The sequence below is a fragment of the Pinus tabuliformis genome, chromosome 2_1 (assembly GCF_031772625.1).
Source record: "Pinus tabuliformis cultivar Carrire ecotype Pingquan chromosome 2_1, CPIR1, whole genome shotgun sequence".
NCBI classification, from domain to species: domain Eukaryota; kingdom Viridiplantae; phylum Streptophyta; class Pinopsida; order Pinales; family Pinaceae; genus Pinus; species Pinus tabuliformis.
Window position 1 is genome coordinate 372,200,961 of NC_142299.1, and position 27,654 is coordinate 372,228,614.

The following is a 27,654-nucleotide window of genomic DNA, read 5'->3' on the forward strand; positions in this document are numbered from 1 at the left end:
TAGAGGTGGCCTTCAAGTAATTTCAACACACTTGGGATCTCTTCCTCTCTACTTGTCTTTGGGTTTTAGTAGGAGGAGAGATCCTAAGGGATAACCAGAAGGCAGAAGCCAGAACTGTCGGGAAAAGCCGGAACTGCAGGAACTGCCAGGAATAACCGGAACTGCCGGAACTACCGAGAAAAGCCAAAACAGCCGGAATTTCCAGAATTGCTGGGAATAGCTGAAATTGTCGAAATTGCCGGGAATAGCCGGAATTCCTGGAATTCCCAAAACTGTCGGAACTGTCGGAACTGCCAAGAAAAGACGGAATTGTCGGAACTGTCGGGAATAGCAGGAATTGTCGGAACTGCTGGGAAAGCTGACGCAGAGGGCAGAAGCCAAAACTGCCAGAACTGCCGAGAATAGCCAGAATTGTCGGAACTGCCGAAACTACCGGAACAGCTAGAGCATCTGTCTCCGAAGGAGAGCAGCGTGCAAGGGACAACTAACTAACATTGGGACAGTTGTATGGTACTTAGCAACAAATACACCAAGCATGCAATGTTACAGCTAGCATGCAAAGGACAACTAGCATGCAACAGCGAGCATGCAAAGGACAACAGGCATGGTAGGGACAACAAGCAAGCAAGATGCAGCCAGCACATAGGTTAGTATGGCAACATGGTGCAGCAATGGCACATAATGCAATACAGTGATGGGTACAATCATGATTTACAGTGATGGGTACAATCATGATTTATGAAGCATGATGAGATGCAGCATAGTGATGATGGGTGCAACGTGGTGCAGCGCGGTGAGATGTAGCATGATGACAAAATGCAGCACAACGATAGGTGAAAGAGTCACCTTGGAGAATCAGTTGAAGCAGCATGTCTTCAACTGATCTCATGTATCATCTTCTTAGAGATGATCTATGTTCTTACCTAGATAAGTCAAAGTGTTGACTTTTGTTGTAAACGTACTATCTCTCTCTCTCTCTCTGTTGAACTATTGAAGAACATATAAGAAGAATTGATCAAGGGTTTCCCCAAATTGGGGTTTGTCCCTGGCTTAGCGCCACGTCTTGTGTCCTCTTGTCTTGGCTTGTCTTCTGCAATTTATGTTTATGTTCTATCTGGAGTTTACTTTAATGCTAATGTGATTGCTAATCTCGAAAAGATATTGAGCTAACTGTGAAAATTGAAATAAATTGCTCTAACCATAGAACATACCTAAAATTAACAGTGTGGAATGTGAACAGCCACCGGAGTCCAAGAGACCACTTGGAATATGAATCCAAGGGTCACATCAATGTACTATAAATGTATATCATATCAATAATATATGCAATCTAATGTTTATCTTTCACATTTGTTGTTTACATTCCATGTGAGTTAAATAGTTTGCATATTTTAATTTTTGTTGATTTTATGGCCTAACATATAGCATTTGTGATCATGAGACACCGCGAAAACATGTTCCCCGTGTTTTTCCATCTATTATATGTCCAGGTGACAGGTCTACGGTAACCAAGAGATTGTTGAAGTTCTCCTGACCTCCCATTCGAGTAGCTTCGCCCACTTATTCGAGAGATCACTTCCCAATTGGAGCCAAATGTTACCCACCATTTTGTCGGTACTATCCCTAGGAAAAAAGAAAAATTCTCCAAGATGGTCCTCAGTCGATAGCCCCTTATAACCACTAGCTAGCTCATCGTGTCATCTTCTCTGCCGCCTGAGCCAACCATGTGGTCCCTCGCCCATCTGCCATGATCGTATGTTTGAAGATGTGCCTCCCGAATCTAAAGGTATGCCTTGTTATTTGGAAATTGAGTATTGTAGTTTGCTTATCATGGACTTCTAGGCATGGATTAATGGTGGGATTCGGCGGAAAGAATGGGCTAGGTCTGTGCTTTCTTCCCCTAGACCCCTTTTAGGAATTAACTTTGGATTCTAGTACTGTGGGATCTCTTTTATTGACCATCTAGTTCCAGGGATGGTATTTCACGGGAAAGCCTGATTTTGGTTGTGTGGTCCCGCTCCCTTATCTACTTATATTACCCTCTTTCCATTCATTATTACCCCATCCATCATATTTCCCACTTGGGTCCACATTCCTCCATTGGGTCCACAATGGGTTAGCTTGCCCCTTCCCCTTGCCCACAGCATGGGTCATGGCCTGGAATGAAACCCGGAGGTTGATGCAGCTGAAAAGAAAGTTAAAAGATATATAGCCACATTCAACAAGAAAAGTACCACAAAATGCAAAAGATGGTCGGGACAAAAACATTTAGCACGTGGGCAAAAGCAAATACATGAGCTTTACCCCATCATCATGGCCATCACCCTAGTTCCTACAGGTTCTATGAGCCTTCTTCATCATATAAAGAAGTCATGATTGTCCCAACCCCTGGTGGGTGATGAACCGCCCCACCTTAAAAGGGGGATTTCACTGCTATATCTTACGCATCATGCTCTAACCCTTGAGCACCGAGCAGTCAATCAAAGAAAAATCATAAAAAGCCAAAAGGCATAAAAGAAGGGTGGAAAAATCAAGGTCGGGGCACCTCATGTACCATGATTTCTCCCTCCTATATATTATAAACCCAAGAGTAGGCTTCCCTCTTATTAGCTACCCTTGCACCCCAGCATGTGACCCAGGGTTGTCCTTTCTCATACCCTACTTCATTCACCATATTTGTCACGTGCCACCACCTTTTGAAGGATGTACCTTGAATATGATCCCTTTTAGAAGTAAAAACCACCTAATAGGGTACTTGGTTAACCCCATTTGGAGTTTAGGTGACATTGGCACATCCTGAAGCCCATTATGGAAGGGAAAACCATTATGAAGTCCCCACCTGTGGTCCATGATTAAGTAAGCTCATTTACTCGATTTCTCTAATGACTTGTTGTACTAGAAGCTAAGTTACCAAGATTCGGATACGGATACGGATCCGGATCCGCTAGTTTTTTGAAAATCCAAGATCCGGATACGGCAAGGATACATCACGTACAAAAAAATAAAATATAATAATATTTTTTAAATTTTAGAAAACACTTTAGAGTTCAAAAATCAAATACTCCATTGAACCATCAAACACTTTTAGAACCGAAACCATTAGATATATTATCAATATGAACACTGAAACACTGAAATGATGCATCATCTGTCATACAAAGTAACAAAAAGGATCATGATATCATAAATGATAATAGTAAATACATTTACATATCTTCAAATGGATCTCTATCTTTTGCATATTGCAACTCTACATCATGAATAGATGATGGGGGTCCTGGAATGTAGGAAGTTGCATCAGTAGGCTGGACTGGTGGTGGAACAATATCCTCAAGTTGAGGTGAGTCATGGCATTGTGTGTCGGGTTCAAGTTAGAGATCTCAGGCTCCACATCCCACATCCTGCTCGGACCTTTTTTATACTCTGGTTCAACATGTGATAGAAGACGGAGGTTGGAATGAACATAAACAAGATCATCAGCCTTTGTCGCCCCCAACCTGTTTCGCTTCACTGAATGGATGAAGCCATATGTACTCCAATTCCTCTCAGCTAATGAGGAACTAGCAACCTGTGATAATAACTTGGTGGCTAAAGTAGAGAGATGAATGTTATCCCCACCATGGAAGCCCCACCAAGTAATAGGATCAAGATGTCCTCGATCGTCCATAGCTACTGGATCTAAAAAGCTACCTGTAAACTGTACAAACCCTCCAAATTCTTGGCGGACTTCCATTGCAACTCCCATATCTCTATAAATTTTCCTCAAAGTTGTTTTGTATCCTTGTACCACTTCAGAATCCTTGTTTGGCGTTGTTCTACCTGGTAAAGACAAAATTTTGGAATGATAGTATTTAGGGTGCAATGCATATGCCAGAAGGTGTAATGGTGTGGTCATTTTGTTCCACCTTTCTGTAACTATGTCCTTCACTAAATAATAGAATGTTTCATAAGGGTCATTTTCACTTGCCCTGATAATTTCCCTTATCCTCTCCAACATACTATCAATGTTTTCATAAACTTCCCCCAAGCAAGGTGTATCTGTATCAAATGCCCTGATCAAGGTCAAGATTGGTTCAGTGAACCATAGAAGGTATTGGACCTTGTCCCACCATGCATCATCAAGAATGATGGACTTGATTTTTTGCCCTCTATCAGAAGTGGAAGTCCTCCATGATTCCCAAAGAGGGTCAATGACCATTGCTTGTAATGCTTGTCTCACCTCCACAAACCTCTTTATGACAAGAGTGTGGGAGGCAAAACGAGTTTCAGCAACCTACAAGTTTCAAAAAGTACAAAAGTCAAATCTCAAATTGAAATGAGAAATCATATATAAATTTGCAATTAAAAGAATTTCCAATACAAATAAGATTGATTAAAAGAAAGTACCTTTAGTAGCTCCAACTTTGCAAAACCTCTATAAATGGCCTGAGACATTGAATGATTGGTTATGAACATTTGGATTTCCTTTGCTGCTACATATATTTCATTAATCCATTCAATCTCACCAATCTTGGCAAGCATAAGGTTCAATGAATGTACTGCACATGGAGTCCAAAAGATGTGATCATATTGACCCTCCACAATCAAACCTGTGCATTGTCCGTAATGACTTGGACAACATTATGTGGCCCCACACTTTCTATTGCATCAATAAGAATTGTGGATATGAAAGATGCATCTTTCTCTATTCCACTGCAATCAACAGCCTTCAAAAACATTGCCCCTTGGGGGCATACTGCAACAACATTAATTAATGGACGGTTTCTTTGATCTCTCCATCCATCAGAAATGATGGACACCCCTGTTTCTGCCCATGTATCCCGGATTGCCTGTAGCTGTCTATCCACAGATTGTTTCTCTGATGCCAACAAAGTAGTGCGGACCTTTTCATATCCAGGGCTTTTGTACCCTTTCGACGCTTCATTAACTGCTTTAATCATTTGTTGCCAATAAGGGGAACGCACCAAATTGAATGCTAGCCCATTTGCATAGATGCAACAAGCTACATGTTCATCAGCTATCTCTCTACCTTGATTATTGAATGCTGCTTCAAGAGGGCCTAGAGTAGGCCTTTTATTAGTTGTGGCAGTAGGCCTAAATGGCAATGGAGGCCTAGTTGTAGAGCTTTGCACAGGGTATTTTCCCTTAGCATGCTTCCTATCAACAACGTCTTGCAAAGATGCATAGAATTGCATTTTTCCAGGACTCAAACCTTTGCCAAGTTTGCCATTTGCATCTTTTGGCCTGGTGCATACTTGCACCCCTGTGTTAGTTTGCCCAGTGAGATGGGCCTTCACTCTAGTATATGAGCCATTTTTTATATCTTGACATTCATTGCACTTCCACTTAAATGAACCACCTCCAGGATTTTTTCCAATAATCTCCACATACTGCCATAGAGGAGATTTTGGGTCTGTCTTGATGATTTCCCCTTCACTTTGCTCGCGTTGTGATGGCTCCATAATGATATATAGATTATGTTACTCACTACTGCATATAAAATTCAAAATATAACGTATTAAAATTTAATAATTATCCATACACAATTTGAATTAAATAACATATATATATATATCAATACACAATTTGAATTAAATAACATATATATATATATACATACAAAAACTAAAATATATATGAAATTTTAATATTCATGTGAAAGCTACGTATATATATTATTATTATAATATATTATATTATGTATATATCAAATTGAAATATCAATACATAAAAACTAAAATATATATGATTTGAATTTCTTTTCAATGTTCATTTGAAAGGTCCATTTATATATATATATATATATATTTCAAATTATCAATACATAAAAAAGGCGGAATAAACATAATGGCACAGAATGGGTAAACCGTAAACGTTGATAAACCGTAAGTGCTGATAATAACCGGTTTTCAAAACAGGTTGCTAGTTCAAAACAGGTTTTCAAAAAAATTAACCGGTTATCGTTTCTAAATAATGCGGCTGTCGTTATAAATTATAAATGCGGCTGTGGTTATAACTTATCGTTTCTACATTATAAATTATAAAACGCTGCTGTGGTTATCGTTTATAAATAGTGCGGTTGTAGTTATATAAAAAAATGCGGCCGTGGGAAAGATTTCAGGCTTCAGCACATTGAAATGGCGGTAATATAAAAAAATTAAAATACCTTGCGCGGTTTATTGGTCTAGCCGACACACACGTTGAAACTTGAACCTGAACCTGAACAGCCCTGAACGACAAACGTTGGGCCCTGAAGAAGCGCTGAAAGTGAAAGGCTGAAAGCTAAATGACAAACGCTGGGCCCGGAAGGAATATGCTGAACGCTAAACGCCAAACACTGAAAGCTTGTTCTGTTCTGTTCCGCCTGTTGGGTGCACTGCCGACCAAATAGGGACCACCTAACTTTAACTAGCATAAAAAGCGAAAACCCTAAACTCCAACGCATACACCCATTTTAATTTTTAACTTTTTCGGGGTTCAGAATTTGGGCAATAGTTATGCGGGTTCCAGCTTTATAATAGAAATACGTTTCTGGCGAGGAGGAGCCGTTTCCAAAAAAGCACATCCGCCACCTGTCGTATTTGAGCCGTATTCTTGCGTATCCGTATCCGGATCCGGATCAGATCCGAGGATACGGAGATCTTTACACCTATGCTGCCGGATCCGGTAACGTAGACTGGAAGGTTGGGTATGCATTGGATCTTATGCAGGATTGCAGATGGTTTCCATTTGGGGTTTAGTCTCCCTATACGATATCCTAATCCTCTAGAGGGTTACATTGGCACATGTAGGTTGAGCGTTGAGAGCCATGGGCCTCCACAGTAGCAAATTTCACTCCATGGATCCCCACAGCGATTCAGAGATTGCTCGTGGTTCACTTATTGGACAAGGAGGATACACTTGATCCATCATGCCCAGTCCCCAGATCTACACCATACACTTGGTAGATGATCCAGGACTTGTACGATGATGTGGCATCACCTACACCATCATCCTAGCCCTTGCAAGTGATCTACAGGCATCTTCGATTTGTTTGGAGACCCATGAGGACACTTGTGTGCTCCCACATGTCATTTGGACCACCACAGGTTATTACGAGGGGCCAAACCCTTGTCCACTGCTTTTGAGGGTCCTATTCTTCATTGTGGCACCGATGGACCTCATTAGGCCTCTTAGTGGACCCTACGACATGCATAGATTATTATTTGACCTATTGAGAGGCTTTCTTTTTCATTTATGAGCTACTTTGGTGGGCTTGTCACCAAAAGTTGTATTATTAGAACATTATTTTATTTTTGGGGCTTATGTAGGCCAAGGAGGCTAATTCGAACTCTTAAGTTGTGTATAAATTCAAGTGAGATGAGTTCATTTCTCATCATTACTTTGGTTTTGGATCTCTTATCTCTCTTGAGATTTTAGCACTTTTTCTAAGGATGAATTGGAGATTTATGGATGAGTTTTGATGTATGGATATTGGTCTATCATCCCTTGGAGCTTCTTTATTGTCAATTGTGAATAGCTGGATATACTCTATTACATGTAAGCACGTGCTTTTGATGTTATTCTAATTTACTTTTGCCATATATGTTGGACTAGGATTTTTGTTGTTCTAGAGTACGTGCTTTTGATGTTATTCTAGTTTACTTTTGCCATATATGTTGGACTAGGATTTTCATTGTTCTAGGGCATAATTGTTGCATGCATTTACAGCTTAATATTGTAGAATTTGTCTCTATTATAGCATTTCCTTCAACATATGGGCCATGTAATAGGAGTGAAATCTCCTAGGGGTAAAATTTCACCTTAACAAGCCATTTCTATTGCACATCGAAGTATAAAAGTTGCAGGGTTGCTTCATCTTGACCTAGAAGGTAAACGAAGTGATCTTGAGGCCTCCTTGACTAGGAACCAAGAAATCCTACTCTTACTCAACATAGACTCCATTCTCCCAAAGATTAAGGCACTGATCTACCAAGGGTGGTCACTAAAATCCACATTTTCTCACATTCTTCCAAGACTAGCCACATTGGGGTGACTAGGGCATCAATTTCCCAGCAAGCTAGCCATCAAAAAAAATCGATCTCCTAGGGTCTCTTGCGCTGGCCTTTCCTCTTGCCCTCCTCTAATTTTGAAGCCATTCTGACAGTGGAGTTGGAAGAAAAGTCAAGCCCTAGCTTCGGGATCAAAACTTGCCCTGCCATCCCCAAGGCTAGTACCTCATAGGGTCAAGACAACATCTTCAAGTGAAATTCTTCTCTTGATCCTTTTCCCCACCTTGTCTAGGGTAAGAATATCATTGGTTGCTTCATACCTTCCTCATATCCTAGACCAAGTCCACTTGGTCCCGTGTGGTAGTCGGTGGCTAGTAACACTAGTGATTGTTGTAATTGGTCGCTTTGGTACGACAGAGCATTCTGATTGAGAATAGCAGACGAATAAGCAAGAGACTAATAATAGAGATTTAAATTTATCAGGTTTTTTAACTGTTTAGTCTTAATGACCGTTATTGGCGCCTCCGCATTTAATAATTGGAACGTTGGCAGGAACGTTTTTAATAATTTAACGGTTAATAAATTATCAGGAGATTTAGTAGTGGTTATTTTGGCGGGAGTGTTGCGAGAGTGTTGGCGAGAGAGCGGAGGTGGTTTGCGGGTGGGGGTAGTAGGCCGTAAGTGGTAAATGGATCCTGCAATTGCTGGGAGAGCGACACATATACATTGATGGTAAGGCGGAAACCATTTTGCGAACCCCCCCCCCCTTCATTAACTGTCAAGAGTGCGAAGGGTTTGCGAACCCCCCCCCCCCCCTTCATTAACTGTCAAGAGTGCGAAGGGTCCCGCAATTGTGTTATCGCCGTTGATTGGAGCGATAAGATTCAGGTCGTTGAAAACTACTTGAGATTTAGTTCCATCAGCGACAACGCTTTATTCAAATAAAATAATTATTTTAAATACCCATTTACTCGCGCCATAAATCCTATGACCTAACAAATCCTAGAAGCATGAAGAACATGCCTTTAGCTAGAAGGCCATCAATAAGAAGCATGAAACTCGTGCTTTAAAATAATAACTTTTCTTTCTTCTTTTGCTTGTTACATAAGATATACATATTGAAATGAGCACAACAACAATTATGAAGACCAAAACCAGTTACATTTCCAACACTCCCTCTTAACTAGGGAGGTATTCATAATTGTACAACCAGTACAACATGATTTTCACACTGAAGAGTTCTCATAAGAAGAGTCAGATTGATAAGCCAACTTGTAAGCATCAACATTCTGACCAACATTGTCTTTCATTCAAGAGCATTATGTTGGGAGACTTTACGATCGCTCTACCTCTACAAGGCACATACCCCATCCGGATGTTCACTAGGTATGTCCTTTTAGGACTATTCTTATCTTAGATTCCCAATCCTCAGAGAATATAAGTCCTCTTTGACCACTCTTATCTTAGATACATGTATTATCCTCAAAGAGTTTCGGTACCTTTCCTTTCTTGGATTGTTTATCCTCAAGGAAACCATAAATGCTTATCCAATCCTCCACCATTCTCTCTCCATGGCCTTCACTTAGACTTACGGTTGTTAGTCCTGGTCAAGTGCATGACACATGAAGAAGAGAATGCACATGTGATGTCCATCATCACTCCCTCTCAACTAGAGAGGATATCCCTATTCTCTTTTTTATTAGAGAATAGATCCTTGCTCCTATTCAAGGAGACTCCTTTACTCCCTCTCAAAACTAGAGGAGATTCCTGAATTCCTTTCAATTGGGAAGTCATAACCACAAGCTCTCTAGCTTGTTCCATAGGAGTATTGACCACCTGTTCTTTATGGAGATAGTTGCATGGCTCCCTCTTTCCTTCTCATCTCATTATATTAAGCTTTCTTCCTTTTTGGGTATCATGGAGCCATCTTCTTCCTTCAATCTTGTGACAGGTTCCAAGCCATCACTTTCATCTTGTCATCAACAATGAAGGCATTATATTGAGCCTTACCAAACTTCAAGCTAATCATAGCTTCCTTATGAAAGTGATCTCCTTTGTACGAGCTTGATCTTCAGGTTATCTTCTAGCACTGCTACCTTTCAATTATTAATTTGTCAGGTATCATATGTTGAGCTTGCCTCAACATTCTTCATATTGTTAAAAATATGCAACTACGGTCAAATTTCACTTTGGACATCTCACTTGATTTAGATAATGTTTGCATTGAATTCCTCTTTTCAAGAGGAACAAAATCGACCTAAAGATCACTCAAATCGGATAAGGTCGACCCTAAAGCAAAGTGGACCCTCTTGGAAGGCTATAAATACTAGTGACCTCTACCTCATTTGGACACAATCATGAGACACTCTTCTATCTTGGTTTTTGGCTCGCACGAGACTGAGGCTCGTTCACAGAAGAATAGGTTCGCTTTGAGGTGAAAATGCAGGGTTCGAAGCTCGCATTTCATATCCTAGACCATGTCCACTTGGCCCCGTGTGGTCCCACTCCTTCAAAAGACCATCCTTCAAGAACCATCCAGGATACCAATTCTAACAAGGATTTTAGGGATTGGGGAACTCCTTAACAAGCATACTCCCATAAACCTAACCCTCAAAATCCTCTCTTCCTTTCCCTAGAAATACATAGTACCTTGCTTAGAAAGCAAGCAAGATCTATCCTTCAAGCTTTTTCGAGAAAGGGTTTGGGTCACTCATATCCATTGACTTATCATTCATTGGTGACTCCATATATATCGCGTCTCCTCCCATCGGTGAAAGTCCGTAAATAGAAGGGAGCCTTAGCAAAGGTGACAATGGGCTAAACCTCCATTTGTTGCCCTTGGCCTAGCATTTGCCCTTTAGGGATCCCCCTTAGGTCCCTTGCTAGTTTGAATAGTAACAGGCACAATTTCCATGCTAACAAGATGATTTTAATGTTGGAAAGGTTGGCACATTCTGCTAGGGTGAACTTTCTCTTGTGCACATGGTTTGGTGGTATTAAGAAACAACACATGGTTTTGGCATAGCTATTGATGAATTCTAACCTCCTTGGCACTTTTTCCTATGGCACATATCACATGGAGATATTAAATTATTTGTTGGGTAGTTGAGGTAGTTCCATGGCACACTTTTCTAGGGAACACCTCTCCTAGGTGCATTCTCATCTTTGTTGCATGGATATTTCAGCGACACGTGCCATCTTTTGACCTTCATTGGAGAGAACCCTCACCTATTTGCCTAAGCCTCCATTTGTTGCCCTTGGCCTAGCATTTTCCCTTTAGGGATCCCCCTTAGTTCCCTTGCTAGTTTGAATAGTAATAGGCACAATTTCCATGCTAACAAGATGATTTTAATGTTGGAAAGGTTGGCACATTCTGCTAGGGTGAACTTTCTCTTGTGCACATGGTTTGGTGGTATTAAGAAACAGCACATGGTTTTGGCATAGCTATTGATGAATTCTAACGTCCTTGGCACTTTTGCTTATGGCACATATCACATGGAGATATTAAATTATTTGTTGGGTAGTTGAGGTAGTTCCATGGCACACTTTTCTAGGGAACACCTCTCCTAGGTGCACTCTCACCTTTGTTGCATGGATATTTTAGTGACACGTGCCATCTTTTGACCTTTATTGGAGAGCACCCTCACCTATTTGACTTGGCACATGTATTATTTTATTTGAGGTGCTTACGGATACTTTTATTGGGAGGTGTGTGGCATACTTGAAGGGCCACACATGGCACATTACATGCATTTACTTAGTCATCTTACTATATTTGGGCATATCTTACTATGTTTCATTTGTTGTTCATCCAACAAAGGAATTTCTTACTTTTACTCTAACATTGAGCCCTAGTAATGAGAATATTACCCTTTTGTCTTATTCATTGTTTTATTTATGCTCTTACTATCTTTCTTCTATCATATCTAGTTGATGATCAAGAAATAATTGAGCTAATAAACAGCACCTAGTTGATGTGTGGCAAATTAAGCCTTCCAACACTAGTTTCCATCTCATAATTTCCAACAAGCAACATAAGGTTCAATGTACCAAATAAGTTCACTTTACCTTAGATACACAATTCAAGGTTACTTGGGAGCGGGACCAGGAGCGGGAGCGACATTTTCAGAAGCTCCCGGTTTGGGAGCGATTCCGGGAGCGTTTTTTATATAATATATATTTTTTATATTTTGACGCATATATGTCAACAAAAGCATGTAGAATGATGAATTATATATTAAACAAACAAACAAACAAAACATAGATTGAACCATATAACAACAATCATCTAGAAGTTATAATCTTCATCAACCACGTCCACAAGTTAGTAACACAGTAACATACAATATATTGAGTCTCATGATTCATCAATCTTAAAGTTTCAAGATTTCAAATTTCAATATATAACATTTATCATCATTGATCACCAAAGTTGTACTTGTGAGCTAAGTGTAACCATTACAACAAATAATATCTAACATGAAATGACATGTTATAAAATGAAATGAAATGAAACAACTTTAAACTTTCATGAAGCATCATATTCATAATTCATTACTAATGAGTTATAATTGCCAACTTCAAACTTAAATTGTCATATATTGTTTACAAAAAATATCATAATAAATATGAAAGAGTCAATAGTTATAAAAACTACTAGAAACTAGAAAAGACATGTAAATCTATTATCTATTGCTAATGCTTGGGCCTCTTGCCACCACGAGAAATGTCTAATTTTTTAGTCTTGTTGGAAAATCAGGATTTTTGTCATTAATATCACCCTCTAAGCATTAATATCCATAGGTATCTTTGTCATTACTTCTGGATCTATATAGGGATCTTTGTCATTAACATCACCCTCTAAGCATTAACATAAGATAGAAAAAGCATAGCATGTCAAGTCAAGATTTTGTTTGAGTGATGCGTACATTTTTAGGAGGGTCATGATAGAGGAGTTCGACAACCAATGTCACTAACATCAAGGTACATAGAGGGATTGGTGCTCTTGATTAAATACGAGTTCCATACCCTAATACATGACAAAATCCAATGGAAACACTACAATCCCCCCAATCTTGAAATCCTGAAAAATTGATAAGTCTGTTGAATTTTGAATGAAATCTAAAATTCTACTTTCTCCATATGAAATCCAATGAGGTCGGAACCACTCTCAAACATCCTGAGTCATTTCATGGTAATGTTAAAAATTTAAGTAATAGGATGTAAATGAAGATTAAGTAGAATGTCACTTTTACTTTAAGAATTTAACATTACCATGAATCACATATCAATACTAGGGCCATATACTTGATCATTAGGCTGCCCCACTCAAAACTTATTTGTTTCTTTGAAAAAAGATTGCATTTGCAATATTACTAAAAAAAAAAAAAAATTGCAAAAAAGACTAAATGCTCCCGAAAAGGCAAGAAGGGTTTTTTATTAGGGAGCGCACTCCCGAAAACGCTCCCGAGGCACGTGCTCTCGAGGTGCTCTGGAGCCGCTCCCGCTCGGAGCGTGAGGGGGGGGGGGGGCACACCCCTGCAACCCTGACACAATTAGTTGATGGAGGTATCAAACTAGATCATTTATCTACGCTGGTGCAAAGTGTCAAACTAGTCCTTTTACCTCATAGCCTAACTTTAAGTATTTGATGGTGGCAAACAAGCTCATTCATTTTGCAATGCTCCATGACTCCATCAACCCCTAGATTGATAGGCATTGGTCCCTCATCATTTCATTAACCTGTTTCCCTCTTCCTCCAATCTCTTTTTCTTCCATATCCCTTTCCGTATTTCCACCCCCTTCCATATATACTACAAAAACCATACATTTTGTTAAGGCTTACTCTTCTCATATCACCTAAAACCCCCACTCCATAGCCTTAACAATCTTATTTGAGGATATCCCACTTGAGTTAGAGAAGAGCCAAACAAAAGAGAGAGGAAGAACCAATGTTGCATAAAGCGAGAATGAAGCGAGTATGTTTTTTGGAAGCAAAGCATCGGAACCGTCATTTCCCAAAAATCTTCGAAAGAGAAGTGCTCTAGAAGACTCTCTCTCTCTCTCTCTCTCTCTCTCTCTCTCTCTCTATATATATATATATATATATATATATATATATCATTGCATTTATATTCAAAAAACATCGAAAATGCCAAATTAGTTGCAGAATATATCAAAGCATGCATATTGTACACAAATCAAGATAGAAACGACATCCATAGTACATTAATGAACAGTAATTCGAGCATCAACCATCTAGAAACTAGATTCTTCTCCTTTTGTCTAGCCTTTGCTTCTACCTCAATTCTCTAGGGATATTAGTCAACATTGCCCAATTTTGATCAAACTACCTAATCCAAGCCTTAAAATATGGTAGAAAAAGCTTAACATGCCTGATCAATGATTTTGACTTGAGTGAAGGATACATTTTTGCTAAGGCCATGACAAAGGAGTTCAACAATCAACACCACCAACATTGGGGTACATATAGGGCTTGGTGCTCTTGATTAAATGCCAATCACATACCCTCATACATGATATAATCTAATGAAATGCCACAATCCCATCGATCCTAAAATCCTGAAAAATGTTAAGTTTGTTGAATTTCGAATGGGATATGAAATTTTGTTTTCTCCATATGAAGTTTGATGATGCTGGAACCACTCTCCAACATCGTAAGTCATTTCATGATAATGTTAAAAATTTAAGGAAAGGAATAAAAATGAAAGATAAAGGAAAATGTTACAAATTTCTAAAATTCCAAAAAATAAGTGCCTTGTAGAACCATGTCAGTGCTTTTCGGAATCGCGTGGGGAGCGTGGCGGAATTGTGCCAGAACTGCGGTTCGTCCTGCGGAACTGTCACAATTCCCACAGGTCCAAGAACCTCGATTTTCCAAGCAAAGAGAGATTCCAAAATTCAGGTGCGCATTGTCATCCACGATTCACTCATGGATTTGCACATTTCACGGTTTTGACTTCTAATCTGTGGGGGTACAACATTGGGAAGAACTACTAAGATGACAATGGCTAACTTTCTAAGTCTACCAAAATCTTGGAGTGTTTTTTCATCATGAATTAGCAGTAGGAAGGATACTCCAACATTCGAACAAATGTGGAATGCATGCAGTCAAGAAGAAGCTAAAATATCATTAGTAAACAACAATAAGAAGGATGAAGAAAACAACACCTCTAATGCCTATTTTTCTCATCACAAGAAGAAGGAAACCTTCAAGAAGTTCAAAGGACCAGAGAAGAGAGTTGACCTATCCAAGATTGAATGTTACAACTGTCATAAGTGGTGGAGCCTCCACCATTTTACCAAAAGATAAGTATTTTGTTCTTTGTTTCCTCTTTTATGTTTGATTTCCTCCTCATATCAAGATTTGCTTGTATTGTGTCGGTCTTCATAATTGTATTTGAGTCATGATGTAATGTCTTTGTCAAAAGAAAGAAAAATGAATTTTATTATTAAAGAAATTGACTTATTAAAGCATGTGTTTCATGCTTGGGTCAATGGTTTAAAGGTTTCTAGTGTCCTTATGTCAAGTGTCCTTGTCCATGTCATAATGTAATAGACCCTTCTTGGGCATTGTCAATCAAGAAACAAATTTATTTTGATGTAAATTAGGTCTTCTAGGCCTCCTCCACCAAGTCGGCCTCAAATTGGACAAGTCGGCCTAATTGAGGGGCAAAATCTCCTATATAAAGGCAACAACTCGACCTCATTTGGAGCACTCACTCAACAAGTTCAATCTGCAATTTTTGGGACAAGAAAAAGTGTGAAATTCAAGGAACAAGGAGGAAAGGGCTAGTGAAAAAGAAGGAAGACTTTGTCAAGCACAAGAAGTCGAAATTTTCTCTCTTTCTCTCACACGTGTGAAGTTGTTGAGTTGCTGGAAGGGTCGTCGAAATTTTCTCTCTTTCTCTCACACGTGTGAAGCTGCTGAGTTGCTGGAAGGGCTGAAACTGCAATCCTGAAGCTGGGCCAAAATTCTGAAGCTGGGGGTCGAAATTTTGGGTTGAAGCTGCATTTGAGAAGCTGACACTTGGTGACTTTGGGAGAGATCATCTATTGGAAGGAAGAGTTGACTTGGTGGAGGAGGAAGGTCTTTTGGTCTAGGGTCTTGGTCTATCTCAACTTGAATTTGCTAGTGGAAGAGTTTGATTGGATTTTCCCCATTGAATGCCTACATCTATTGTCATTGATCTTCGTGTTTTGTTTTGATGATTGCTTGATGAAACAAAGATAAAAAAAGAACATAGGAAAATTAATAAGAACACAAAGATATCATAAATAATTATCAACATAAGAAAATATTTCTGCCTTTCTGATTTTCTAACAGGTATGGTCTTTATAATGACATGATGGCTCGATTTTGATATCAAGGTCGATTTCTACATCAGGGCAAAGTAATAGTGCGAAAGTGAAAAGAAAACCCAATCTCAACGCTGATGTCGATTAAGAAATCAATTTCAAAAAGATCTTGACTTGATCAAAAATCCATAAGGGAGAGAGGTTAAAAGGAGTAAGCATGGGTACATCAAGAGATCGAGACCGATTCTAAAGTCGGGACTTGTCCACACCAAGTTAGTGAAAGATGGATTTGATCCAAATATCAGGCCAATTCATAAATCATTGGGCTAATCAAGTGGAATAACTGCAAAAGAGACCTGATATGAGGATCAAGCCCGATCTAGAGATCAAGGACAAAAATGGCCTAGGGCATAAAACAAAAGAACCAAAATTGTCTAAGAAATCAAATTCAAGAAAAAATAAATCAACACCTAGCAAATAGCACATGAAGACTAGTCTAACTTGCCCAATTGGAAGAAAGAATCAGTGCAAAGGCAATAAAGAACCAAGGTCAATGTGTAACTCCAAAGAAAAAAGCATATACTGACAAGTGACAAAAGTGGGGCCCCAAGTTTCACCCAAATTTGAGGGCTTTTGAGAACTCAACAAAAACAAAGAAAGAATGGTTCATCCAATTTTTGGTAGTGAAACGAAAGTGAGCCAAATGGGAGAAACAAGAAGAGTATAGTTCAAAGAGGGTTTGGAACCAAATGTCCATTAAAAAAAAGTAGAATTAACAAGCACCCATTCAACCTACAAAAGATCGCCCCTTTAATATATGACAAAGATAACCCTAAACTATTGTGGGTCACAAAAATGGCTATATCACAGCAGTTGCAATGAAGGTTTTACTTGAAGTTGTAGCCAGTCGAAACAAAACCTTTTGTGCATTTTGTGCACGGGAGTTAAAATATATAGAAGAATGACCCTGCAACAAAAGGCCAGAATAATTAGGTTACAAATGGTTTCAAAAACTAAAAGCACCTTTATCTCATAGAAGCCTAATGTGATGAAATAGGGGTTTGAGTATTTTACTCAACTAAGAGAAGAGACTTGTGTGGGCAGGGGAGGGGAGAATTTCACAAAGAATTGACTTATGACTGTTTAAGCTTGTATAGTCTTGCTCCTAGTACTTTTTGTCTTCATTTTGTATCTTTAATAATCTGGCTTGTGGCTGTTTAAGCCTATAGTAGTTTGCTCCTCTTATTTTTTGCTTTGATTTTGTATCATGAATCATCACTGACGTATCTAGGATTATATAGAGATTAATATTGTGTCATATAAAACTTTTATACCATGGCAGAAACCAGATGTGGATATATGAATGTATGGTTGCACCTAATTGAATTTCAAATTGAGCGACCGGATTTTACATTGTGTTTATTTGTGATTAACAAATAAACATGATTCATTTATAACAAAATTACCAATGTTTGATATTTTCTAGTCCTTTTCTATACTATGATGAGGGTGGGGGTCCCTATATCCTATTCAGTGTTCCCTGCGGTAGCTTGAAATTTGGGAGGTCTTGACTCTGTACAGCCATCCCCCTCCCTGGGCCTTTGTGAAACATAGAATTTCTGGAATACATTAAACATTTCAATGATGATTCTAAAACTATAAATCAGCAATACATAAACCTTTAATAACAAGATAGAGGTGAATACATAGCAGTTGGGCAGGATCTAGTAAAAAAAAACAATAATAATGTCCATGACTTGCCAAAAGCATACAATGAACCAGGCACTCATTTTACAGGGTTTCTGTCGACATATATTACATCGAATATGTTGTAACTTCCGTATTAATCAGGCATACATCATCAGCACCTAGCAAGCACCAATAACTATTTTAGCTGTAGGCTCTTTTTGATACAAAGTTAGAAAGGCTTGACAGGTAAACATCCAATGTTATCAGAACTGAACTGGTTTTGCCAAAACCAGCCAGTTCCAAACTAGTCCATATGCTGATGTATAAACATTATTCTCAAAATTTTAAAAATAAAAAAGAACAAAACCCTACTAATTAATGGTAATATTAAAATCTTAAAGTAAAAATTGACATTCTCCTTTATCTTTCTTGTTCTATTATTTTTCTCCTTTATATTTCCTTTTCAACTTTTACTTAAATTTTTAACAATACCAATAGGTATTTCAGGATGTTTGAGAATGGTCCCAATCTCACTGGACTTCATATGTAAAAAGTAGAATTTTAGATCCCATTTGGAATTGAGTGGACTTGGCAGTTATCAGAATTTTAGGATTGGCAGGATTGCAACATTTCCTTTGAATTCTATCATTTAGAAGAGTATATAACCAGCTTTAATCAAAAGCACCAGGCCCTATATGTACATACTGGCTGTTGAACTCTTCTATCATGAATCATGATCATAGTAAAAATGTACCCTTCAATCTAGCAAAATCATTAATTATGCATGTTAAGCTTTTCCTACCCATTTTAGTGCTTGGATTAGGGAGTTTCATCTAAATTGCAGTGTGTTGACGGATGTCCCTTGGGGATCAAGATTCGAGGTAGAGACAAAGGCTAGAGCCTACAGGAGGGGGCAGAGGATGACCCTGATGTTGAGGATCATAATATAGGTAATGATAGTGATGATATGTAGTTACTTGTTGTAGCATAATGGTTTGGCAATCTAAATGCCATTTAGAGTTTTTTTGTCTATGTATTTCAGTTTAGATATGGATTGCACTCAGTGCTATTTTGGTTATATGCACCCTTGCTATGAACTTTTTGTCTATGTATTTCAGTTCAGATATGGATTGCACTCAGTGCTATTTTGGTTATATGCACCCTTGCTATGTTCATGAGAAAACTTTGCATATTTGTGTCTAATAGTTTGGATTCACATGTATGTACATAAACATATATATTTTAATCAAAATATGAATATTTTATGTACTTTTTGGTCATATGGTTTTTTTTCCCAGTTCATGTCCAGTTCCAGCAGGTTTCCAGTTTTAGGGGTCCACTGGTTCAGTGACCATTCCGGTTCTAATAACACTGGTAACATCCCATCACCATATTTTACTTGATTGCTCGAGCAAAAATAAGTTTCTCAAGAGAGACATTAGGCAAATCACAGATCCAGGGAAATAACTCTCTTCTGCCTGTGCTGGAGTTAAAGTGCATCCTTGCTTGACCTGAGGTTTGTCTTCATAGATATTTCAATCAGTTGTAACTTATGACCTTTTCACTTATTGAATAGTAATACTTGTATTGGTTGCATCAGAACCTCAAACCCCAGTAATGGTCAATCTTGTAATTTTAAGTTGAAGCAATGAAGTTGCACCATAACCATAGCCGTGGCATAGTAGACATTGCTCAAGTGATTTGTTCAGCGTTTGGTTAAAATTCTCAGCCGCATTTATATGGACAATTCGGCAGATATTTCGACATTAACTTTAAAATTTTGAAGGCTGGAATTTAAGAGAAGTGGAACGAACAACTTAATGCGCATATTGCATGACCTCGGCTTCTCGTAACTCATCATAGATAATCATGTCCAAACTTGTTCACTTGCTTATTGTTTTATAATTAAATGTTTTCTTGCATATATTCATTTGTCTCCTGGCTATCCTCATGCTCTAAAATCACCAATTCGCCCCCCATGGCCCTTCTGATTAACCCGTATGAACTATGTACTAGTGGCCCTGACTCCTTACTTTTGCGAATTTATTTTAGCTGCTAAGCATGCCTTTCTGTTTGCTGGTTACTGCAGACTTTGCAATTTCTAAACTATGAATTCTTAACCCATTTCACGTCTCACAAAGGCTCCCGTCACTTTCCAAATAGAGAGTCAGAGAATACACCTTATGTGACTTGCATAACAACTTATAGTGTGAGCAATCCTCATAAGACATGCATATATTCCAACGAACTAGCAACCTGAAGGAGCCTGCACAAGCACCTTTGGTTTTCTTCGTGGACTCCGCAATAAATGACAACTACAGCATCCAATTTTTCACTCTTTCAAAGCAGCAATTGTTTTGCACTATACAAGCTCAAAAAGGATATCCTTCAATTTGAAAGCAGGAAATGACAGTTTAAATCATCCAGGTGATGAAAGGTTTTGGTCTTTCAGTAGGTACATTGGTCACTGGAATTGGATCCTATCATAAATATCAAAGAACAAAACAGTTGGCCTTGCATCGACACGGCAATTAACTGCATTTTGGGAGCAACTATTGCTAGCAAGGATCCTTATACTTTCTGAATTACATACCTACACCAGAAGCAACAAAAATTATCTCCTTGTGACAAAACATAATCAACAATAATGAGCTCTTTGAATAGCAATCAGAGAAACAACTGCCACACAATTCAATTCTTTCTTCAAAACATTTTCTATCGCCTATATGATGATTTACATGAATTTTGGAAAACAAAGAAGCATCAGCTTCAGAATTGAACGGACTTTTGAAAGGGACCCTTCCCTGATGGAACCTTTACTTATTTGTCCAAATCAACTTTTCAATAAATCCATGGAATTTAGCTCAAAACAATCGACACGGGCTTACCTGCTCTAACGAGTGCTTCCCATAGCTCTTCAGGTAAAATGCAGCCATTGTGTTCCACATCTATCGCCTGAAAAATGCGGTAAAGCTCGAGTTCCTTGTCATCCATATACCGCCGAAACTCCTGGTACTCGACACGACCATCCTGATTAGAATCGCAAACTTGAAGCAGATCCTTGGCATACTTGTATTCGGCCGGTATCCGCAATGCCTGTAGACCCCGCTCAATTTGCGAATTGTCAAGGTGCCCACTGTTCATTGCATCAAAGAAATTAAACAGACTCCGGATCCTCAATTCCCTCTCCTCTTTCGTCTCCCTCAAAGCTAACATAACATGCTCTAAGGACACCTCGCCTGTATTTCTCACAGGATTGCAACATTCGGCCCGACGATTATCCGGCTGTGTCTTTGGCATAGATTCCATTTTGGAGAAGGGAGCAAGGTCAACGGCCTGGCCAGCGCCCGACATGAATTTTCGAGCTTCGATGCTTGCAATTACTAGCAACAAGAAAAGAAATGCTTAAATTAGAATAAGTTGCAGCCAAAAAATACTTTAATTTGCTCAGAAATTGAACTCAAGAAGACCGATCAAACCCTATGTCTTTAAAACCACTCCAATCTTTGCTACAACAAATATTTTCCCGAAAAAAAAAATCTACCACGATTAACAGACAAAAGTCGATTTCTTGAATTTCTGAATAGCGGAAATTGCGACGACTTGCAACTAGAAATGCTTAAGATTTGCTCGGAAATTGAAATCCTCTGGTTGATCAAACCCTATCTATTTACTTCACCAGACAGCCAGAAATGCTCAAATATCCTCAGAAATTAATCTCCCGGACCGATCAATCCATGCACCTTTAATTAACTACAGACAGCCCAGAAAAGACTTAATTGGCTGGCAAATTCAAATCCTAGGGCCCATGTCTTTAATTCACGAGATATGCTCAAAATTTGCCAAGAAAATGAAATATGGGGCCGATCAAACCTCGTATCTTTAGTTCAATACGAACTACCAGAAAAAAAAAAATAATAAACTTGTCCGGAAATTGAAATCGTAGGGCCGATCAAACCCTACATACTCCAGTCACCGCACACAACCAAGAAAACTCATATTCGCTCGGAAATTTAAATCGTAGGGCCGATCAAACCCTATATCACTAATTCACAACCATGAAAATCGGACCCTGTATCTTTATTTCACTGGAAGGCAAATATTTTCTGAATTTCTTCTCATCAGCTGAATTAACTCACAGAATTGCTTGTCTGTTTTCTTTCTTCAGAGCAATTGACAAACAGACAGACTGGGAACATATATTCCCTCCTTCAAGTCCACGCGTGAGATCTACTTCCCCAATTTGACTGACGAAAAAGACTTTGAATTCCCGAAGTCGTGCAGCGTCCGGGGATCGAATCTTCTACGGGGCCCCGGGACGCTTCGTGGAATATTCTGTTAATTTCTCATACCTAATTCCAAACAGTAGATCGGCATATTAGTCCAGAGGCATATGTCCTTCGTCTGATGACGGAAATCAATACGCCTCTGCAAGGAACAGGAACCCGACGCGCATAACTTCGAAGGATCCAAGCTTCCCGAGAGGGGATATATTCATTGAATATATCCCTGCTCCGTCCTCTGCCGAGCCCATATGGACTTGAGTGGAGTGGGCGAGATTCGATCGCGTTCATTTGAAATATTTTGCACTTTAATTGGTAGCCACACGTAGTCCTCTTCTCCTCCCTCCGAGCGCTCCCACGTATGCATTTTATTTTATTTAAAATTTAAAACGAGCGCTCCCACGTATGCATTTTATTTTATTTAAAATTTAAAACAAAATATCTTACTGTTTTTTTAATATTTTTTTTTTAATTATTTGTATTACCGCTATTTATCTACCACTTGTCGATGTCTTTTTGGTGATCACAATTCGATCGATTAGAATCCTAATTTCTTTTCCGTGTTCGTGTTAAATGACCAGGATGGTGGGTAATGAAATATTAAACATATATATATATATATATATAAATAAAAATATTAATAATAATAATTTAATTTTAAAGTTATATAAATAATATTTTTAAATTTATTGTTTTTTGGTCAATATAATTACCATTATTGTAAATGAGTTGTTTTTAATGATTTTTTGGAAATTTTTATGTTGTTATTAAATTTATTGTTTTTTGGTCAATTTAATTAGTATTATTGTAAATGAGTTGTTTTTAATGATTTTTTGGAAATTTTTCTGTTGGATTTTTTCCTCTATGTTTTCTAAAATTTGGAAGGAATTCTTTGAAATCACAAGTTTGATGGGTAATCCTTACACAATAAAAGTGCCCTTTCAAGGTGTTGAATCCATATATATAGTAAAAAAAAACTAGTTTAAATAACACAAATCAAATTTCACCTCAAATTTTTCAACCAAATTCTCACATTCGAAACTCCAAAAAATCATACTAAACACAACTTCATATTATAAATAAAATATTAATGATTTAAATCTCCTTATCCATTTATAAATTTGAGATACCAATTCAACACATAAATCATGTTTAGTAATGTGCTGACCATGATAAATATTTGTATAATTAGTGAAAACACAACTCCATATTATGGATAAAATATTAATAGTTCAAATCTCCTTATCCATTTATAAAATATTAATAGTTCAAATCTCCTTACCCATTTATAAATTTGAGAGATCAATTCAACACATGAATCATGTAATGGGCTGACAATGATAAATATGTGTATAATTAGTGAAGCTAGTGACTCTTTTTCTATTATTGATAAGTATTTGTATAATATCATGTTTAGAAATGGTGATAGTAATGATAAGTATTTGTTTAATATATTTGAAGGATCAATTCAACACATGAATGTGTAGAAAGGGTGATAGTAATGATAAGTATTTGTATAAATAGTAAACTAGTGACTCTTCTTTTACTATTATTTAAAAGAAGTAAAGAAGTTAGGTTTAAAATATCATAAAAAATTTAATAAGCATATAAAGTTGATTATATTAATTGGCCAGCTTGTCATTTTTTATTTAAGATTTGATTATAACAAAAATTAAGCATAATGCCCATATGGAATTTCTTTTATAATATCTAGGGTATTTAAGGTTTATAGAAGTGAATGTTTTATAATATAAATAAAGAGAGAGTATTAATGTGAGAACAAAATTTTAATATTGGAATATATATTTTGATAATAATGGTTGAAAATAATTATTAATGGGTGTTTAGATGAATATATGCTTATTTTCTTGTAAAGATATATGGTCTAAATTGTTATATGGCTTGATCCAAGAATCAGAAGTTCACAAACACAAATTATACCATTCTTGAGGCATTGACCCACTAACATGGCATCACCACAAGCACAATAACCTGTATTTGTACACCCCCACAATAAGAAGGGTGCAACATACCACAAGCACAATAACCTGTATTTGTACACCCCACAGCAAAAAGGGTGCAACATTCCATTGGGCCAATGATATTTATTTGCAAGAGCAAGAATACTGGAAGGTATGACACTAAAATCACTGGATTAGCGTCAAAATTTGAAAGGATATTGTTAATTACTTAGTAGCTTTTTCTTTTTTTTCTTAAAGATGACAAAACTTATTATAACTTAGTTGTAAACCATCAATGAAGACAATTGTCATTTGGTGATATTGGCAAATATGATCTTATACATCATTATTATTCAAAGAAAACCACATCACCTAAAATAACCTATTAGTATTTTTACTAGAATAAACTTTTGATGTACTGAAATCTCTAATTCTTAACATGTTTATTTATATCAAAAAAAAACAAATCATAATCAAGCACAATTTTAAAACCTATTAAAAAACACAAAAACAATCTTAACCTAAATAATATTTATGAAAAAAATCAATATTTCATATTATCATTATTAATATCATTTTTAAAATTATAATAATAGAATCATGAATTTTCAAATAACACGACTTTTATTTAAAATTAAGATGAATATAATTTACTTTTTATTTTAAATAATATTATTTATATATTATTTATAATTATACGTTATGATTTCATTTATATGAATATTTATTCATGAAAGAAATTTACTAAATAATAATAATATATTAATGTATATTATAATAATCTAATACAGATAATAACACTAAATAATTTATCAATTGTATTTATTTAAATGGTTAGAAAAATGATTATTATTTTCATTTAAATTTATTTTATAAATAATATAATTGATTTTATTCTAATCGTAATGATTTTCAATCTTTTTATTAAATTTGATTACCACTTATATAATACAAAAAGATTTAACCATAAAAAATAAAAATAAAATTTATAATATTCCAAAAAAATAAAACTGATTTTAAAATATAATTCTTTAAATTAATTTGATTAAATCGTCTTCTCAAGCTTAATGCTAATATAACCTTTTTATTATTATTTTTTGATATGTGAAAAAGGGGGCACGGGCATATCCCACGCATTGGTAAATGAATTAGGCAATGGGATAAATTATTTTTTAATAATTTGTTATAATATTTATTATTATTTTTAAGGATAGTATTTATGACGAATTAAATTGGTTAATATACTATTTAAAAATTAAATTTAAATATTTTTTTACAGGTGTACAAATTCACGGTTAATCGGTTTCGGGGTTTTCTCTTTTTGGTAGACATGTTCTAAGTAATGAACGGTATTATGGGACAGGATGGCTATCTTGTAATCATTTTAGAGACTAATTTTATAATGTCTTTTAGGCGCTTTTAGACACCGCGACTAACTTTATAATGTCTTTTAGGCACTTTGGGAAGGCTTATGAGGTTTGGGAGATGAGTGGTGGTAAGGTGAATAAGGGTGGCCATGCGAGCTTACTTTGAACATTTAACAACCAGTGTGGAGCAACGACAAGTCTTAATGCAGCAATTTGTATCTTGATTAACTCTCAGGTGTTCATCTGGGACTCTATAGCGCATTTGAATTGTTTGACAGACCTCTCTCTCAGTATTGGACTTGACAGTGGAAACTCTGGCTCTAGTCAGCGGAGCAGACCCTCATTCGGCCTAGTGTTCTGTGGCTTTCAGGTACCTACTGTTATCTGGTTGAGGTTTTTTTATGAGGCTTTCTTTCTGAAGGTGGTGCTATTCTAGTTGCATTTGAACGCTTTTATGGGCTCGAGGTTTTGGGTAGATGGTTGGAACCCAACCCTGTTGATCGTGCATATAATAGAGTCTTTATGTGGTCTTTTTAGTTTGTGAGGGGGTGTGCCCAACGGCTTTCAAGTGGAGATTCCTCTGTGCCTCGAGGGCTTTGTCTCTTCCTGTTGCTCGAGGGTATAGTTTGCCTTCAGTCCAACCCTCTGTTGGACCTGACCTTGGGTGGTTTTGTCTTAAGGTGAAGGTTATCTCCTGCAATCCTTGTTTGGCTGTTTTGTGCAGCATGTAACTGTATGGGCAGGGTGGGTACGTAAGTCTCCTTCTAAATTCTGCTCTTTTGATTGGATGAATTGCCTGGGGTCGACCAAGTTTGCGGGCACCCCTGTGTTGTGTGGGATCTGTAGTGTAGTAGTGTTTTTACCCTCACCTTGTGTTTTGGTCCATGCTTATCATGTTCGTGGTCATGGGGGTGGTGTCTTCGTGGAGTTTGTGGTCATATTTGCATTTCAAGTTTGGGATTAGTGCGGCTTATGTTATGCCTCACTAGCGAGGTCAACCTCCTAGAGGCGGTGGTTAGCAGAGGCGAGCAAACCATCACGCAGGTAGCCATAGTTCGTCAACAACCGATTTTGCCAGTGTGGAGCACGCGAGGGAGGTAGCTTAGGAACAAGGCCACTCCTCAAGCCACATGGTTATGCCAATCACTTTAGAATCCATCGCGGAGCAACTGAGAGGAATCCAAGCCAAACTGAATATCCTTAGGGAGCATCGATATGAGGATAGGAATGAACTCGTGGCATACATGAACGACATCTAGTTCAGTGATAATGAGATTTTGGAGTAGTTGACTAATATTCGTCGAAGCTAACGTTAGACGAATGATCACCTGCATGAGTTGGAGGCCAGAGTTGAGCACATAGATTTCCACATGCATGAGAGATCTGGTCTATTTGTTGTGCCTCCTTTGCACCCTCCTCATCCACCTCCTTGATAGGGTGCATACAGGTATTCTTATCCCCTTTTTGGCATGTAAGACTATTCAGCATGTCAAAAAAAATGGTTCAATAGGAACATTTTTTCATACTCCGACTTTCCTATCTAACAAATTCGAACGGAATGAAGTCAAAAAAGTCATAAAAAAAACAAAAACAAAAAACAAAAAACATTTTGCAATCTATAATTTCCTGATAATATAATAAATGTTTTAAAACAAATTGAATAAATAAATTAAATTTAAATAAAATAGTAATATTATTTATTATATTTTTTATTAAATTTGTTAACATATTATTGTAAAAATTACCCCAACATAAGAGTAACGATCATTTTCTGACTTTTCAAAAATTTACACACAATTTAATTTGAAAAAAAAAAACAAATATTATTAAAAATATATATATATTTAAACAATAAAATTAGAAATTTTAATTTGGCTTGACTTTTTAATCAAAAACATGATATTTTTGGAGTATAAAAAGGTATATCATATTTAATAAATATTTTATATATTTGTGTTGTCTTGATACTTAAATATTAGAGGAGATAGAGTCTTGACCTAACCTTATTACAATATAAAGTTGTATATAAAAATCATAAGCTATG

General features: G+C 37.2%; 1 protein-coding gene across 2 annotated transcripts in view; it reads right to left on the reverse strand.

Annotated features, from left to right (window-relative positions):
• The window catches only part of LOC149200418 (calcium-dependent mitochondrial ATP-magnesium/phosphate carrier protein 2-like), a 77,941-nt gene extending 55,380 nt beyond the window's left edge, over positions 1-22,561 (reverse strand). For both annotated transcript variants that reach the window (XM_089402728.1, XM_089402729.1), the window contains exons 1-2: positions 22,139-22,561; positions 20,888-21,382 (exon numbers count right to left, since the gene is read on the reverse strand). In XM_089402728.1, the coding sequence (XP_089258854.1) occupies positions 20,888-21,353 (466 nt within the window). In that variant the 5' untranslated portion in view covers positions 21,354-21,382; positions 22,139-22,561. The remainder of the gene's footprint in view (positions 1-20,887; positions 21,383-22,138) is intronic.
• Positions 22,562-27,654: the final 5,093 nt, after the last annotated feature.